We start from the raw sequence: 13,626 nt of genomic DNA on the forward strand, positions 1-13,626 counted from the left end.
ATGAACACTCAAAAAGAGCAGAAGAGTAATAAAGTAGTTCTTTGCAAGCATGAAGAGATAGGAAAACCACCTCTAAGATTCTGTGAACTGGAAATATGATTTTGGTTTGCTATAACCTCAATTATTAATGGGATTGTACCCCATCTCTTTGTTATTTAGTTATAGGATTGGGAATTTTAAAACTTTTCATTAAAATCTGGTGGGTCTTTTAGAAGCCAATAGCCAACCTCTCAAAACAAAATGAAATCAGAGAACATCAAAAAAATAAAACAAGCAAACATGTTGAGTCCAAAATAAACATTTTAATTTTTAAAAAGTGTGAAATAAGATGCTTTTTTCCTATTTTTTCTTAATAACTTGAAATTTTTGCACATTAGATATGTCCCAAATAAATAAGCCCATAAACAGGTTTGATCTATGGTGACCACTATCTTTTGCAAAGTAGAAATGAACACAAATTGTTTTGCAAAAAGTTGATTTTTTGCATTTATTAAACTGCAATCTATCTCCTAACAAATGTGTAAAGTTAAATGATGTTGCACCTTCCAATATAATTCCATGTCAGAGTCATTTTTATCTCAAATCTTAAATGTTTTGTCATGTAAGTTAGGCCAAAGTGGTGATAATATTTTAAATGTTAAATTGGCTTTTAAAAGGATGCATCACAGGTTCACATTTCCACATCTATATAACTTTATTAACAAATAAAATACATGCCAGCATGTTTATATATGGGCAATGACATTCCTATAATAATCAATGGCACATTATCAACAACAGTTGAACTTTTTCAAGAATGAGATTTTAAAAAATAATATACTAATATTTCATATGACTATTTGAATTAAATAATGATTAAAATAATATTTAACAGCAGTTAAAAAAAAAAACATAAAAGCCACTGTTCACTATTTACCAGAAACTGGAGTCAGTGAAATACAACAACTTCTATTAAAAAAATAATAATAATTATGCTCCTTTTACAGGCCAAAAGGCTGGCTAGGAAAACTCCAACAACTGGTTCCTGTCCCTATCTCAGATCCTTCTCTCAAAGGGTAGTGAATTAAGGTAGTAACTTCCCAGTATAGTGAACAACTATATTTAGGATGATCATATAATTTATCCTCCAAATTAGGATACTTTTGAGAGAAAGCCAAGAAAACGGGAATAACCAGGATTGTTCTGAGTAAACTTAAAATAATAGTTAAGTACAGTATCAGATTCACTGTCAATACTTTTGTGCTTTTAAACCAGCTTTAAATACCAGTTGGGAAAAAAAAAAAGTTATTAAATGAAGGAAAAACCCTGAATTTTTTTTCAATTGGATATTCTTGACTCCACTTTTTCTGTTATGAGAAGTTTGACTAAAAATATTTGAGATTATCATTTTAGTAGGTAAAATTATGGAATTCAAAGGCATGTCTAAAATGATTTACACTTTATAGGCTCAAAATAATAGGCTGCAAATTAGTATTTTTTTCTAGTAACATTTTAACAGTGTAAATAGGATTTGTTTTCATTTTAAATTTCTAAAATCTATCCTGAATACACTATATAGAAAAATGTATTTTTGCCTTAAAATAGTTAATTGCATAACTACATAAAAATGGATTATCCTAGCAATTACTATCTTATTCAAATATGACAGAAATAATTTTACACATTTTTGCATTAACTTCCAAGCCACAGTTCATATGCATTCAAAAAATGTTTAGACACTCTAGTAAGAGTTTTGATTTTCAATCTTTAAGGCAGAGTGCAAAGGCGGTGACAGTTAACCAAGCTCAAGCTCACAGGAAATGAAGGGAGGTATGAAGTATTTCATAAATATGGAAGGGAATGTTAAGTTTTAGGAAATAACATTTTAATGCCTCTGCTTGGATGATAAAACTTAAGGCTACCACTGAATTATACCAATTATAGAGGATTAGGTAACATGTACACTTGAACCTTATAGATTTAGAAGGGAAAATCAAACAAAAAGTGAAGTTTTGATATTGGATCAATAGTGATATCCTGTATTTGGAAAACAAGTATAAATATCATACAAAATAAAATAAAATTTTAATAAATTGATGTTTGATAGCTGAGCTTCCTAATAACTGAAAACTACCACATGTCAAAGCTTAATTTCATTTAAAAATTATTAAAAGAACAAAGTATAGGTCTTTGGGAAATGAACAGAAGATAGGAAGACATCCAGTGGGAATCTGTATATGTTACTAGTACATTCTAATTTTAATTTCCAAATTGGGCAACTCAATTAAATATTTTGTTTATACCCCATGCCATTATTTTACTTTAAGAGGTATAACACAGGTACTTTAATCAACAATAAAAATCCTATTGCAGAGGAATAAAATGAATGAGGGAAAACAAAATATAGGAGGCTCAATTAGCAAACAAAGCTGTGTGTTTTATTCATCAAAGACAATGAAAAAAATCAGAAAATACAGAGAAATACAAAAGAGGTTATAAAGCATAATTTTTTTTTTCAGAAATGGAAAATGTCCCTGAACAGTCATGTGTATCTTTTAGCAGTAGTCAGTGTCTTAATAAATGATCAATTTTATGTTTTATATAGCTGTATTCAATGATTTTATGTTCAAAGATAATTCCCATCCTTTTTAATGTTGGCATTCAAAAGTAAAGATATAACTAACTTAAAAGAAAAAGAGATGAGAAAAAAAACGTTTTGCAAGATGCAAAATGTAGTAGCTTCTGAATGTAGATTCCAGTTGCAGTAATAGTCACACACTCTCATCACATATACATACTCTATAGTCCACAGATAAATTTCCATAATTTGAAAATAGGTATTTTGCATCTCTAAATTCTGGTTATATTTTTTACAAATTAATCCTATGATCATAAAGCAAGATGTTATTAACAGAACAAGATTTTATTTGCTAAGTTTAACAAACATCTAAAGAAAGATTATTACAGTGATATTGAAAGATATTTTTATTGGGCTTTAAAAAAAGAAATGCAAATGAGAATATCTTATATGAAAAATTAATTTTTTAAATTGTCTTAAATGAAATAAATATATTTGCTACACTCTTTTCCTGGCAAGAATCTCTAAGATGGGTAATCCTAATAACCAAGTTTCTCATTTGAAAATCCCTAAAACTGTTTATGTCCCTTAAAATTTTTATTTTATTATAAAGGACAGTTGGTACACCCCACTTTTTTTAAGACCTGTCCTAAAACAAATTCTATCTTTAACACCTGAAGTTTCTATATATATTTAGTTTACTTAATTTAAAATTAATGAAAACATATCTAGACATAATTTCTAAGAAAACAATGTAAAAAGTAATTATGCATGGTTATTTACAGAAAGAATTTCCCTAAATAATATGTTCAAAAACTTAACAAATCCTTTCTTAATCAGCTCTGCAGGATTTAATGAACTTTATATATAACAAAGTACTTCATATGTAGAATTACTATATGAATCTAAGAGCCAGAAACTAAAGCATTTGACATGGTTAATGATTTTATTTTTATTATACTAATAGTCAAGTCAGAAGTCAATGGCATTTACATGCTGGAAGACTATTTATAACTCATCTCTTTCAATTGTATCAAACACTGATTAACCAAATATGACTAGACTTTACTGCTACAACTTTATGGTTTCTTTCAAGGATATGCAAATCTTTAAATGGGCAAAAATTCAAGTGTGCAAAACAAATGAAATATAAATAATTAAAGAATGAACAGAATGGCTTTTAAGCATAAACCACCCTGCCATTCAATTTTGAAGCTCCATCTTTTCTTCACTAATTTTTCTTCTGTTATCAGTAGTCTTCTATCCTATTAAAGTTGTAGGTTTATAGATGATCTGAAAATTTCACATTGGTATAAGAAAGGAATGTTGGGCTGATGCAGTCTAGAGACAAAGAAAGAATTAGTCTTAAAATGTATTAAGTTGTACTCTATCTAAATCACAGGACAATAAAAACTCATTTTATAGCAGTACTACATCAAATATATAAAGTTTTTTGGATAAAGGTAACAGTCTATTTCAGAATATATTCTAAAGTATAATGCTTCTACAGGAATCATCAAGAAAATATTTATATTTAAGACTGCAAAGTGCATACAAGATAATTTCACTACTCACAAAACATTAATCAGATTAGTAAACTTTGCCTTTTATCTTTATACTGACAAATTCTCAATGCCTTGTTTACAAAGGAATTTCACTGATTAAAAAGAAAATATAACTCTTCTGTGGGTGGGTGGTACGGGAACTTTAATAGAACACTTAAAGTGATACTTTAATATGACCCAGAAATACAATTAAGCCACCAAATCACAAACCATACAAATTTTTTGATTAAAAAAAAAAATGCAGGACTGGGGCTATAGCTCAGTGATAGGGTGCTTGCCTCGCACGTGGGAGGCACTGGGTTCAATCCTCAGCACCATATAAAAATAAATAAAGGTATTGTGTCCATCTACAACTAAAAATATATATATCTAAAAAAAAAAAAAAATCAGTCCTAAATAACCACAGGGGATTGGTTCCAGGACCACACTCGTATACCAAACACCTTAGATGCTTACGTGTCTTACATAAAATGGCACAGCATTGCATATAACCTACACACTCCTCCCATAAACTTTAAATCATCTCTAGATTACACATAATACCCTTATACAATTGAAATGCTATTAAATAATTGTTGTACTATGTTGTTTAGGGAATAATAACAAGGGGGAAAAGTCTGTACATGTTCAGTATAGATGCAATCTTTTTCAATCCATGATTGGTTAAATACACTGATGCAGAACCCTCAAATACAGAATGTTGACTTAGTTACAGCAACCTTGAAATACTTCGTCCTTATAGTCCTACAATCAAAAATTAAATGTTTCAGCAGATATTTTGTTTATGAGTTCAAATATTTTTTAAAGTTTAAACAATTCATAGATATGAAGTATCTATAAATTGGCATTTGTTTTAAAAAGAGAATAAAGATAAAAGGTCTTTATATGTATACATACTCCTGGTTGTACAACAAATTAATGCTACAACTACATACCCAGCATCCAGAAACACACTAGATAACTAGTAAGACAGCCTCTGCTTATTTTTTATACTCCCATTTATTCAAGTTATAGTCTTCATTTTAATGCAGAATGATACAGGTTAAGAAAATAACAGAACTATTTTCTTAACATCATTTTTATCATTCCTTGATCCAGACTGTTAAAATGACTGCATGACAAACTGATTTTCTATCACAGATTTGGTCTTATTTTTCCACCAGATGTTTATGTAGATTTCACATTGTTTTATGCAACATGCCCAGTCCTTCTAAGTGTCAGATTTTGTTTTTCAAGTCTTCAAGTTTTGTGCTGGTGGTTACTTCAAACGCAATCTATGAACAATCTTTAAAAAGAAGTTTAAAAAATATGATTTAAAAGTTTTGTTTATTCACTCTGTATTTTAAGAATTAAAATTTATGAAATTCAGTTTTGAAACTCTAAAAGGTACCTAAAAAGATCTACAACTTAATTTCATTAAGCTACTAACAGTACAAAATGTATAAGCTGTGCTAACTTTGAGTAAAAATTATTATAAGCATACATTAAGCCTTTAATATGTAGATAGTAAATGTGAATACAAAAAGAAATACACATTGGCTACATTTATATGCCTTACCTCTATAATAGGAAGAAATATCTTGTTCTATGAGCAGCTGCCATACTTTCAGACATGTTTCTGACTTTTAGATAATTAACAAATCCTCTGAAGAAAAGAAGCAGGCCTGGAAAGATTGAAATAATTCAGCTATATTATGTTATTAAGCAAAAAGGGGTCTCATAAATATAAAACAGACAATTATAAATAAGACTTTTTGCTCAAGGAAGTTAATCTGCAGGATTTCATTTATTTTATGTTTTACATTATAACTCCACCATGAGGAAAGATAATGAAATTTTTTCTGCCATCTACATTCTTTCAGTTTGGTAAACCTAAATGTACCAAAACTAGAGTAATGCAAATCCAGCTATGACAATCCATAATTACATAAAAAATACACCTGCTAAGTAATTTCTTTAAATAGTAAAGTTTCCTGTTGCACTTTAAACTGATTCAACTTAGAGAAAACTCATTTTACACCAAACTTCTCAATTAACATAACTACTGAGTAAACCAAGACATGTTTGTTTTTATACAGCATTCAAGAGAGAACATATGCACACAGTTGTTAAATACTGTGGGAAAAAAACAATAAACCTGTCAAGCAATATCAAGTACCCATCACCTGTGAAATATGTATTTGAAGATAAATGCATTATGTGTATATTTTTAATTATGAGTTCTGATCTTCAAGTAATAAAAGACTAGTATATAATAAAAATTAAGAATGTCAGGAAAGAAAACCGGAAGCAGTCACTCTAGTGATTTCTTGGATGATTAGATATCTGAGATTTCTACCTCAGTTTTTCTGCTTTGTAAGACTGTGTTTTGAAATAATACTCATTTACAGCAAAGATATTTTTAACAAAAAAGTAATACCTGTGAAATGCTTCAAAACTTCAGATGGAAAGTATTAGATCAATATAAAAGCATTGTCAGTATTAGCATAAGCCTTTAAAATATTTTAGCATATAATTTTAGAGACATTTTATTAACTCTAGTAAATTTATAATCAGAAAATGGTAGGTGACAATAACAAATACAGAAAATACATATTTGTACAACTTTCCTCACCAGTAGAAAAAGTTACCTGTGAATTTAAAACACAAAGTCCAAAAATAAATTTGTACTCCAATGAAAATACAGTAACCAACACATTAACAAAAAAGCTTATCTGTAATAAACTGGAGAGAAAAGATAGAAGAAATAAGTAAATTTCCAAACTCCCCTAAATAAATGCTAGATTATGGTTCTAATGTAGACCTGGGATTGTCCTCTGTATTCTACTCTGCCCCACAGTTATCTTCCTAAGATTCCTTTAATATCTTAATAATATACATATAAACAAATATGGTTAAATACTTAATAAAGAACATAAAATTCAGGAAGTCAAAAGAGTTAACAATGTAAAACTGGTTTAACCCTCAGACACTTCTGACTTCCCAACACAGTCATGACAATAAAATAATTCCACTATGATTATCAGAGAAAGAATTTCATGACCTTAATTGACCATCAAGAATCTGTTTCCATAAAAATCCTATAGATTTGATAGTATGACTAGACAAAAACTCAAAGAGAAGACTGCCACCTACTGAAATGCTATTATCTTCTAGTGTAATTATTTTTGGTAGAAACAAAGCTTATTCATACCAGTTTGAACTATGGTAAAAGTATATAATGTGATTTTAAGATTAACTTAGTTACCACACACATAAAACTGAAATCCATAAAGTTATTAATAATAATGAAAAGACAGGTCTTATAAGAAGAAAATTCAACAAAGGTACTGTGATCATTAGTCTGAAGTTTTTCTGTATGCCTGGCTGATTCATGATTAATGCAGGGCACATTTCAAAAGCAAAAAGCATGTTTCCATATGATCCAAAAGTAAGAAAATGCATGGAACACCCAAACTATCCTTCTCTCAAATTTCCTAAGATCATTAAAAGAAATTGTGCACATACATTTTGCAAGATAAATAATGATGACAATTTTTTTAAATTATGTTAGAATTTTCAAATTTTATAAAATTCAGTTATCAAACCATTCTTTATATTAATAGCCTCTATATAACATTAATTGAAAAGTTGAGATAAGTATGTGAATATGACAATTTTATAGCAGAAAAATTCTTTCCATACAATTTAACAATTTATTTCCATCTTGTAATGTTAGAGAATATCAAAGTTAAACAAAAATTAATTTAACTGAAATGCATTAATAATAAACTTACCAAGCACAAGAAATATCCACCAAAGCCAATACTGTCCATTGAAATATCCAGTAAAATAATCAGAAAACTAGGGAGTAAACATAAATATATTAATCATATTTGCATACTTGAATTTCAAAATTATAGATTATCCTCAAATTCAGAATAATTTACCTCAAATAATCTTTCACACTTAAAAACAACATGAAAGAAAAATGATGAAAAAATACTTATTGATAATTACATGAGAAAAAAATCTCTTATGTAATAGCAAGCACTGTTATTTAATTAACTTTATTAACAAAACAGTTGAACTACTTACAAAAAAGTAAATGCTATATATCTGACTCAAGTCTTTTCTCATTAAAGCATTCACATGTCAGTCCTTTTTTCACAATCTCTCAAAGCCACAACTACCATCCCAAACACACTACAGCAACCTGCTGATTTAGATATTAACACCAAAAGCCACATTAGTTTAATCTTATCAGATGGGGATGTTCTGGTGACCTCTAAAAAGAAGAGCTTTTGACCTTCTGTACGCCCCCTACTGTTAATCACGGCCCCAAATACGAGGCACATAAAGACCCCCAACTCATTGGAGTCTTTTTATTTTCAAACTAGATACTGGCATTCAGTTCCCAACAGTGAGCTGAGAATAGCTAAATGAACCTTGAAGGGGCATTTCAACAGTTCCTATTAGTGGCGGTGACAGTTTTATATGCTCTATGACGTGGGAATATCAAGAGGCAGGTTTGATAGTACAGGACACAGGTATCTTTTCCTTGATAACTCTAGCTATCATACTTCATTACTTTTAAAAGGTTTAAAAATATAAATCTAATTTTCTTCAGAGTTAATTCAGATAATTCTTCCCTATTCCTCCCCTATCTTTTTAGCACCAACGATGCCCTCAATAATTACTTTTTAAAACTGTTTCATATAACCTATTCTAAAACTACTACAAATTAACTTGCTGTACTATATTATTTCTACCAGTTATTATTATTTGGTTAAATACAGATTTGTGCTCAAATCTAAAATTAATCAAAAATATTTCCAACTTTATAGATATTTTCAAATACTTGGTGATGATTTCCATAAAAGCTTAAAAACCCTATAGTTTTGATAATAACAAAAAATATATAAATAATGTCACTACTTGGGGAGCATATCAACTAAAGATTACATCTTTTAAAAAACTTTTTAAGTATTTTCTCTAGAATCATTTTCTTTTCGTAATATATTTTTAATTGTCAATGGACCTTTATTTTTATTTATTTTTATGTGGTGCTGAGGATGGAACCCAGTGCCTCACACATGCTAGGCAAGCGCTCTGCTACAAACCTAGTCCTGGAATCATTTTCAATTAATAAATAAACTATACACTAAATTCTTAGAGTTAGAAATTCCAAATAGTAAAAATTTCAAGTACTATTAAGGACACAAATCTCACATACTCCCAAACATTTAAAAATGTACAATAAAGATCTGAAAATTGGAAAATTATAGCTTATAAAATAGGACTGTAGTGTGCTTTTTAATCAAGTGATTAATGATTAGAAATAAAAGGTTTTCATAGAGACTTTAGAGGCTATAAAAACAAAAAATAATAATGAACCAAAACAAAACATTTTTAACCTTATGTATATGGTAGCCAATAAAAGATAACCAAAAAAATCACGAAAAGAGTCATTCCTATCCCAAAACATCTAGCATAGGAGTTATTTACTCCCAAATGAAAAATACAATTTCCTTCACCTTGAAGACAAAGAGAAAGACTCAGTATATAAAAACGATAAAGAAGCTTTGGACTCATTACTGAGTTTTTTTTTTTTAAATATTTTAGAATATTAAAATCATGGTTGTTTTTAAATTTTTTGGTCTAATTAATAAATCAATCATGTTGATTGGCCAACCACAGGCTACAGAAATCAAATTTTGAAAAACAAACTATCAAAATTAAGAATTTGTCTGATGTTATTATACTAAAACACCAGTATTTTGTTAAGTCCTACTTTCAAAAGGAACTTATTTTTAATAAAACACATGCATTTATAAATAATACATCAATAGCCTTAGGGAGAAGTAAAAAAAAAAATTCTGGGCTAAAGATATTCCAACAAAATCTAAGATTCATGGCAGCTCAGAAATGAAAAAGAAAGTAACAATATGACTTATCAAATACTTATCATCTAATAAAGGGAAACACCAAAATTTTTGGAGAAAACCTCTCTCCACACTAGACTTCAAGAGGAATTTGTTGCTTGGAGCATTTCAATAAGTCAAAATACAGTGTAACACAGGCAGCAGAGAATTTAGGAAGAAAGGCACTGAACTGAGAATAAGATAAATTCTAATCTACAAGTAAACTGAAACCTTGAACAAATTATCAGACTCTTTTGTACTTGCTTTCATCATCAACAGAATGGCTGGATCATCACCAGCATTAGATATATACACAGGGTTAAATAATTTGATGTTATCAAATCATACTTGGAACACCATCAATGAATGGTAGCTATTATTATTTTATACAAAGAATTTTTTAAAATTCTTCTCATATCAATTCTCAACACTCACTACCAGTTTAATATTAGCCTTAACTCAAGCAAACATATTTTAAAGGGAAACTAAAGAGTCCTGATGATTAAACTTGATCTGGTATATATCTTATGAACTGGTATTATACTTAAAAAATTGTGAGAAACTCCAGGCTTTGGTTTTAAGTTCTCCATTGTATCAGATTTACCAGATTTGACTACTGGATCATCTAACCCTTCTTAACCTTACTTTCTAGAAGAGAATTAGGTTCTAATATGCTAAAGGAATAGGCTATAAATAATGGGTTAACTTCTTCCTTATGATTATAGAATGATACTAGCAATTTATCAACTTTAGGAGAGGTGAGAAAATAGTCTTCATATCATTCTCTGTGATCAGTGATTTAGATGAGAAATGTTATTTGAATAAGTAATTAATTATATTTGTATCACAACCAAGGTTATACGTACCTGGCTCCAACTCTTTTGGGGCTTTTCTAGTAATAACTTTTGCAAGGACAGGGACTATGTCTTTATCATTGTATATTCTGCAACTCTTACAGATATATTTTTATGGTGGGAACTCACTATACATCTCTTGAAATAATATAAAAACATGAAACTACCAGGGGACAGTTCTTACATTGGCTCATATTTAAAACATAAGAAACCAGTCCACAAGTCCCAACCAAGAATCTTCTGATTAATAACTAAGACCTGTAATCTGGTCTGAACCAAGCTGGGATCTGATAAGATTACTGAAACCATCAGCTGCTATAAAATAAATTTTAAAATAAGGAATAAATACATTATATCCATAGTATTAGTGTTTGTGTGTATACTTCTGAATCAATTTAATAATATAGATGAATTTTCAAAGAGAAGTATTTAAGAGATACTGACATATCAGACCTTTGATTCTACTGAAAACATTAGAAGAATTTAACTTATTTGAGTAGAAATCAATATTTAAGTAAATGTGATTTATACAATTTATATATTTTACTTTAATTGAACAACAGAACTTAAAAATATAGGGGTAGCATTTCAGAAGATTAAAATAATAAATAGAGCCACTTTTGATCATTCTTCTAGGCCTTTCCTTTATCTAAGAAAAACATTTGTAAAAAGAAGCCCCAAAGGGATCTTCAAGAGGCAAAGGTAAAGAGCTAGGGAATGACTGTGTTAATGGCACTAATGCCTATTTAATTTTTACAGAAGAATATTTTAGGACCAGTTGTTGCAATGGGGAAAAGAAAAGGATGTTTCTCTCTCTCTCAATCTCTCTATCTCTCTCTCTCTGAACACCATCTTATAAAGGATCAGAAGCAGGCAGATGGTGATTTCAGGAAACAGCAGAAAAATAAGAGAGACTTAGAATGAACATAAGGAAAAAAGATGAGTTCTGATAGCAATTTCATAGGTCTTTACTTCTGAGCTCTGAATGTTACAAAAATACAGAAGCGATTTCAGTTCGTTATAATTTGCTAAACAACAGAAATTTTTATTTTAATCTGATTATAGGCATACTGGCACTGGACCACAATAGCAGTAGCCACCATTTACTGAGCACATACATTTGTGCAATAACTGGGCAACATACTTTACTTATCGTATATCACAAAAATTCTGTGGTGTCGCTATTAACAACCTATTACAAAGAAACTAATACTCAGAAGGACAACTAAATAATGTGAGAGTATACATTAGATCTGAACTTAAATTCTTCCGATTTCAAAGTTATTTCTCCGATATTAACAACAGTCTTTCATATAGTTATAAAATGTTCACACCACAGATATCACTATAGTAATTGTATATAAAGTAGAAGCCTTTAATTAATTGAATTCATGTGCAAAAAGTGAAGACTTATGAATTATACAGGAAATTTCATATCTTTTTATTTCAGAAATAATAGAGATATAGGTTATCAAGATACTCACCCTGACAATAAGGATCCACTTGATCAATGAAAGGCCAAATCCACAGATAGCACCATACCTTCCAGCTATGGTATTGGTGATACAAAAAGATAAGCAAAATCCAAGCCAGTTGAAAATAAATGCCACTAAAAGCAACAGAAACGGTTCTTTTAAAGGTTATCATTTGGAAACAAATTAACAGCCATAATATTAACAATTTATCACTGCCAAAAGAAAACAAGTTTCATTTCTCTACCAACTGAACCATCTTTGTAGACTGTAATTTACCTTTTGCAAATGTATTAGTTACTTACTACACATGAACAAATGGGTAAAATTGGTTTCTTGTCAGGTCAACAGGAATCAATTCCTTAAAGCTTACCATCAGTGGGTAAGTCTACATTTTAAACCAGCTAAAAACCAGATCACAATGTAATTCCCATGTAATTCTACCCCCAAAGACTGAGTATAAGCAATCAGCCAACAAAACTGGCCTTTTTTCAAAGGTAGAACGATAAAACTTAGTACTCCACAAGTATTTTATGGGCTTCTTAAAGTACAGCCGTAATTCTTAGGTGTTCCTTTTCTGGATTCATTTACAATATGTAACCTCATCTAAAAGCCATATTAAAATGCAGCATTACATGAACAGAACAAGTCACCAAAGTACTGTTTTTCTATTGTGTGTGGTGTCCGTATAACCCTTTTAAGAATAGTAACTTTTCCGTGTGTTATGTTCTCAAAAGAGTTTACAGAATAAAGATGCTTAACATCATAAACATTAGAAAAATGCAAATTAAAACCATAATTAGATAATACCACATACTTATTAAAGTATCAAAAATTAAAAATAAAAAAATCCAATTGCTAGTGAAGATATAAAGCAATAGGAACTCTCTTTTACTGCTAGTGAGAATATGAATGGTATAGCTACTTTGGAAGACAATTTCATTTAAGTCCAAATTTATATTTCAAAAAACTCTTAATTATTTTTAAAGTGACAAATACTTTAATTTTTCTTTAGTTATGTTTCCCTCAAAGTTAAAACTGGAATGACTCAGGTGATTAATTGTAACAGAGCATGCTAGTAAGAAGATTCTCACATACATGGTACAAATAGCTGGACCCTGGAAGAAAAACTTTCTAAATAGAGCCAAATAGAATCTATTGTTAAAGTGCAAGAGTTCAAGGTCAATTCCACTGGCCTATCAATTATACATTAACTCAAATCTTAATTTATAAATTTTAATTAATTGACAAACAGCTGGTTTTTATTTCATTCTC

The 13,626-nt window shown here is 29.5% G+C and overlaps 1 protein-coding gene across 2 annotated transcripts in view; it reads right to left on the reverse strand.

Moving 5' to 3' along the window:
• Positions 1 to 669: 669 nt before the first annotated feature.
• The window catches only part of NDFIP2 (Nedd4 family interacting protein 2), a 57,458-nt gene continuing 44,501 nt past the window's right edge, over positions 670 to 13,626 (reverse strand). Inside the window, exons 5-8 of one of the 2 annotated variants that reach the window (XM_079138188.1) lie at positions 12,364 to 12,488; positions 7,899 to 7,965; positions 5,681 to 5,786; positions 670 to 3,898 (exon numbers count right to left, since the gene is read on the reverse strand). In XM_079138188.1, coding sequence (XP_078994314.1) covers positions 5,683 to 5,786; positions 7,899 to 7,965; positions 12,364 to 12,488 — 296 coding nt within the window. In that variant the 3' untranslated portion in view covers positions 670 to 3,898; positions 5,681 to 5,682. Of the gene's footprint in view, positions 3,899 to 4,271; positions 5,408 to 5,680; positions 5,787 to 7,898; positions 7,966 to 12,363; positions 12,489 to 13,626 lie in introns of those variants that run through there. The other variant, XM_079138189.1, reaches the window with a different exon arrangement.

Source organism: Sciurus vulgaris, assembly GCF_902686455.1.
Source record: "Sciurus vulgaris genome assembly, chromosome: 4".
NCBI lineage: Eukaryota > Metazoa > Chordata > Mammalia > Rodentia > Sciuridae > Sciurus > Sciurus vulgaris.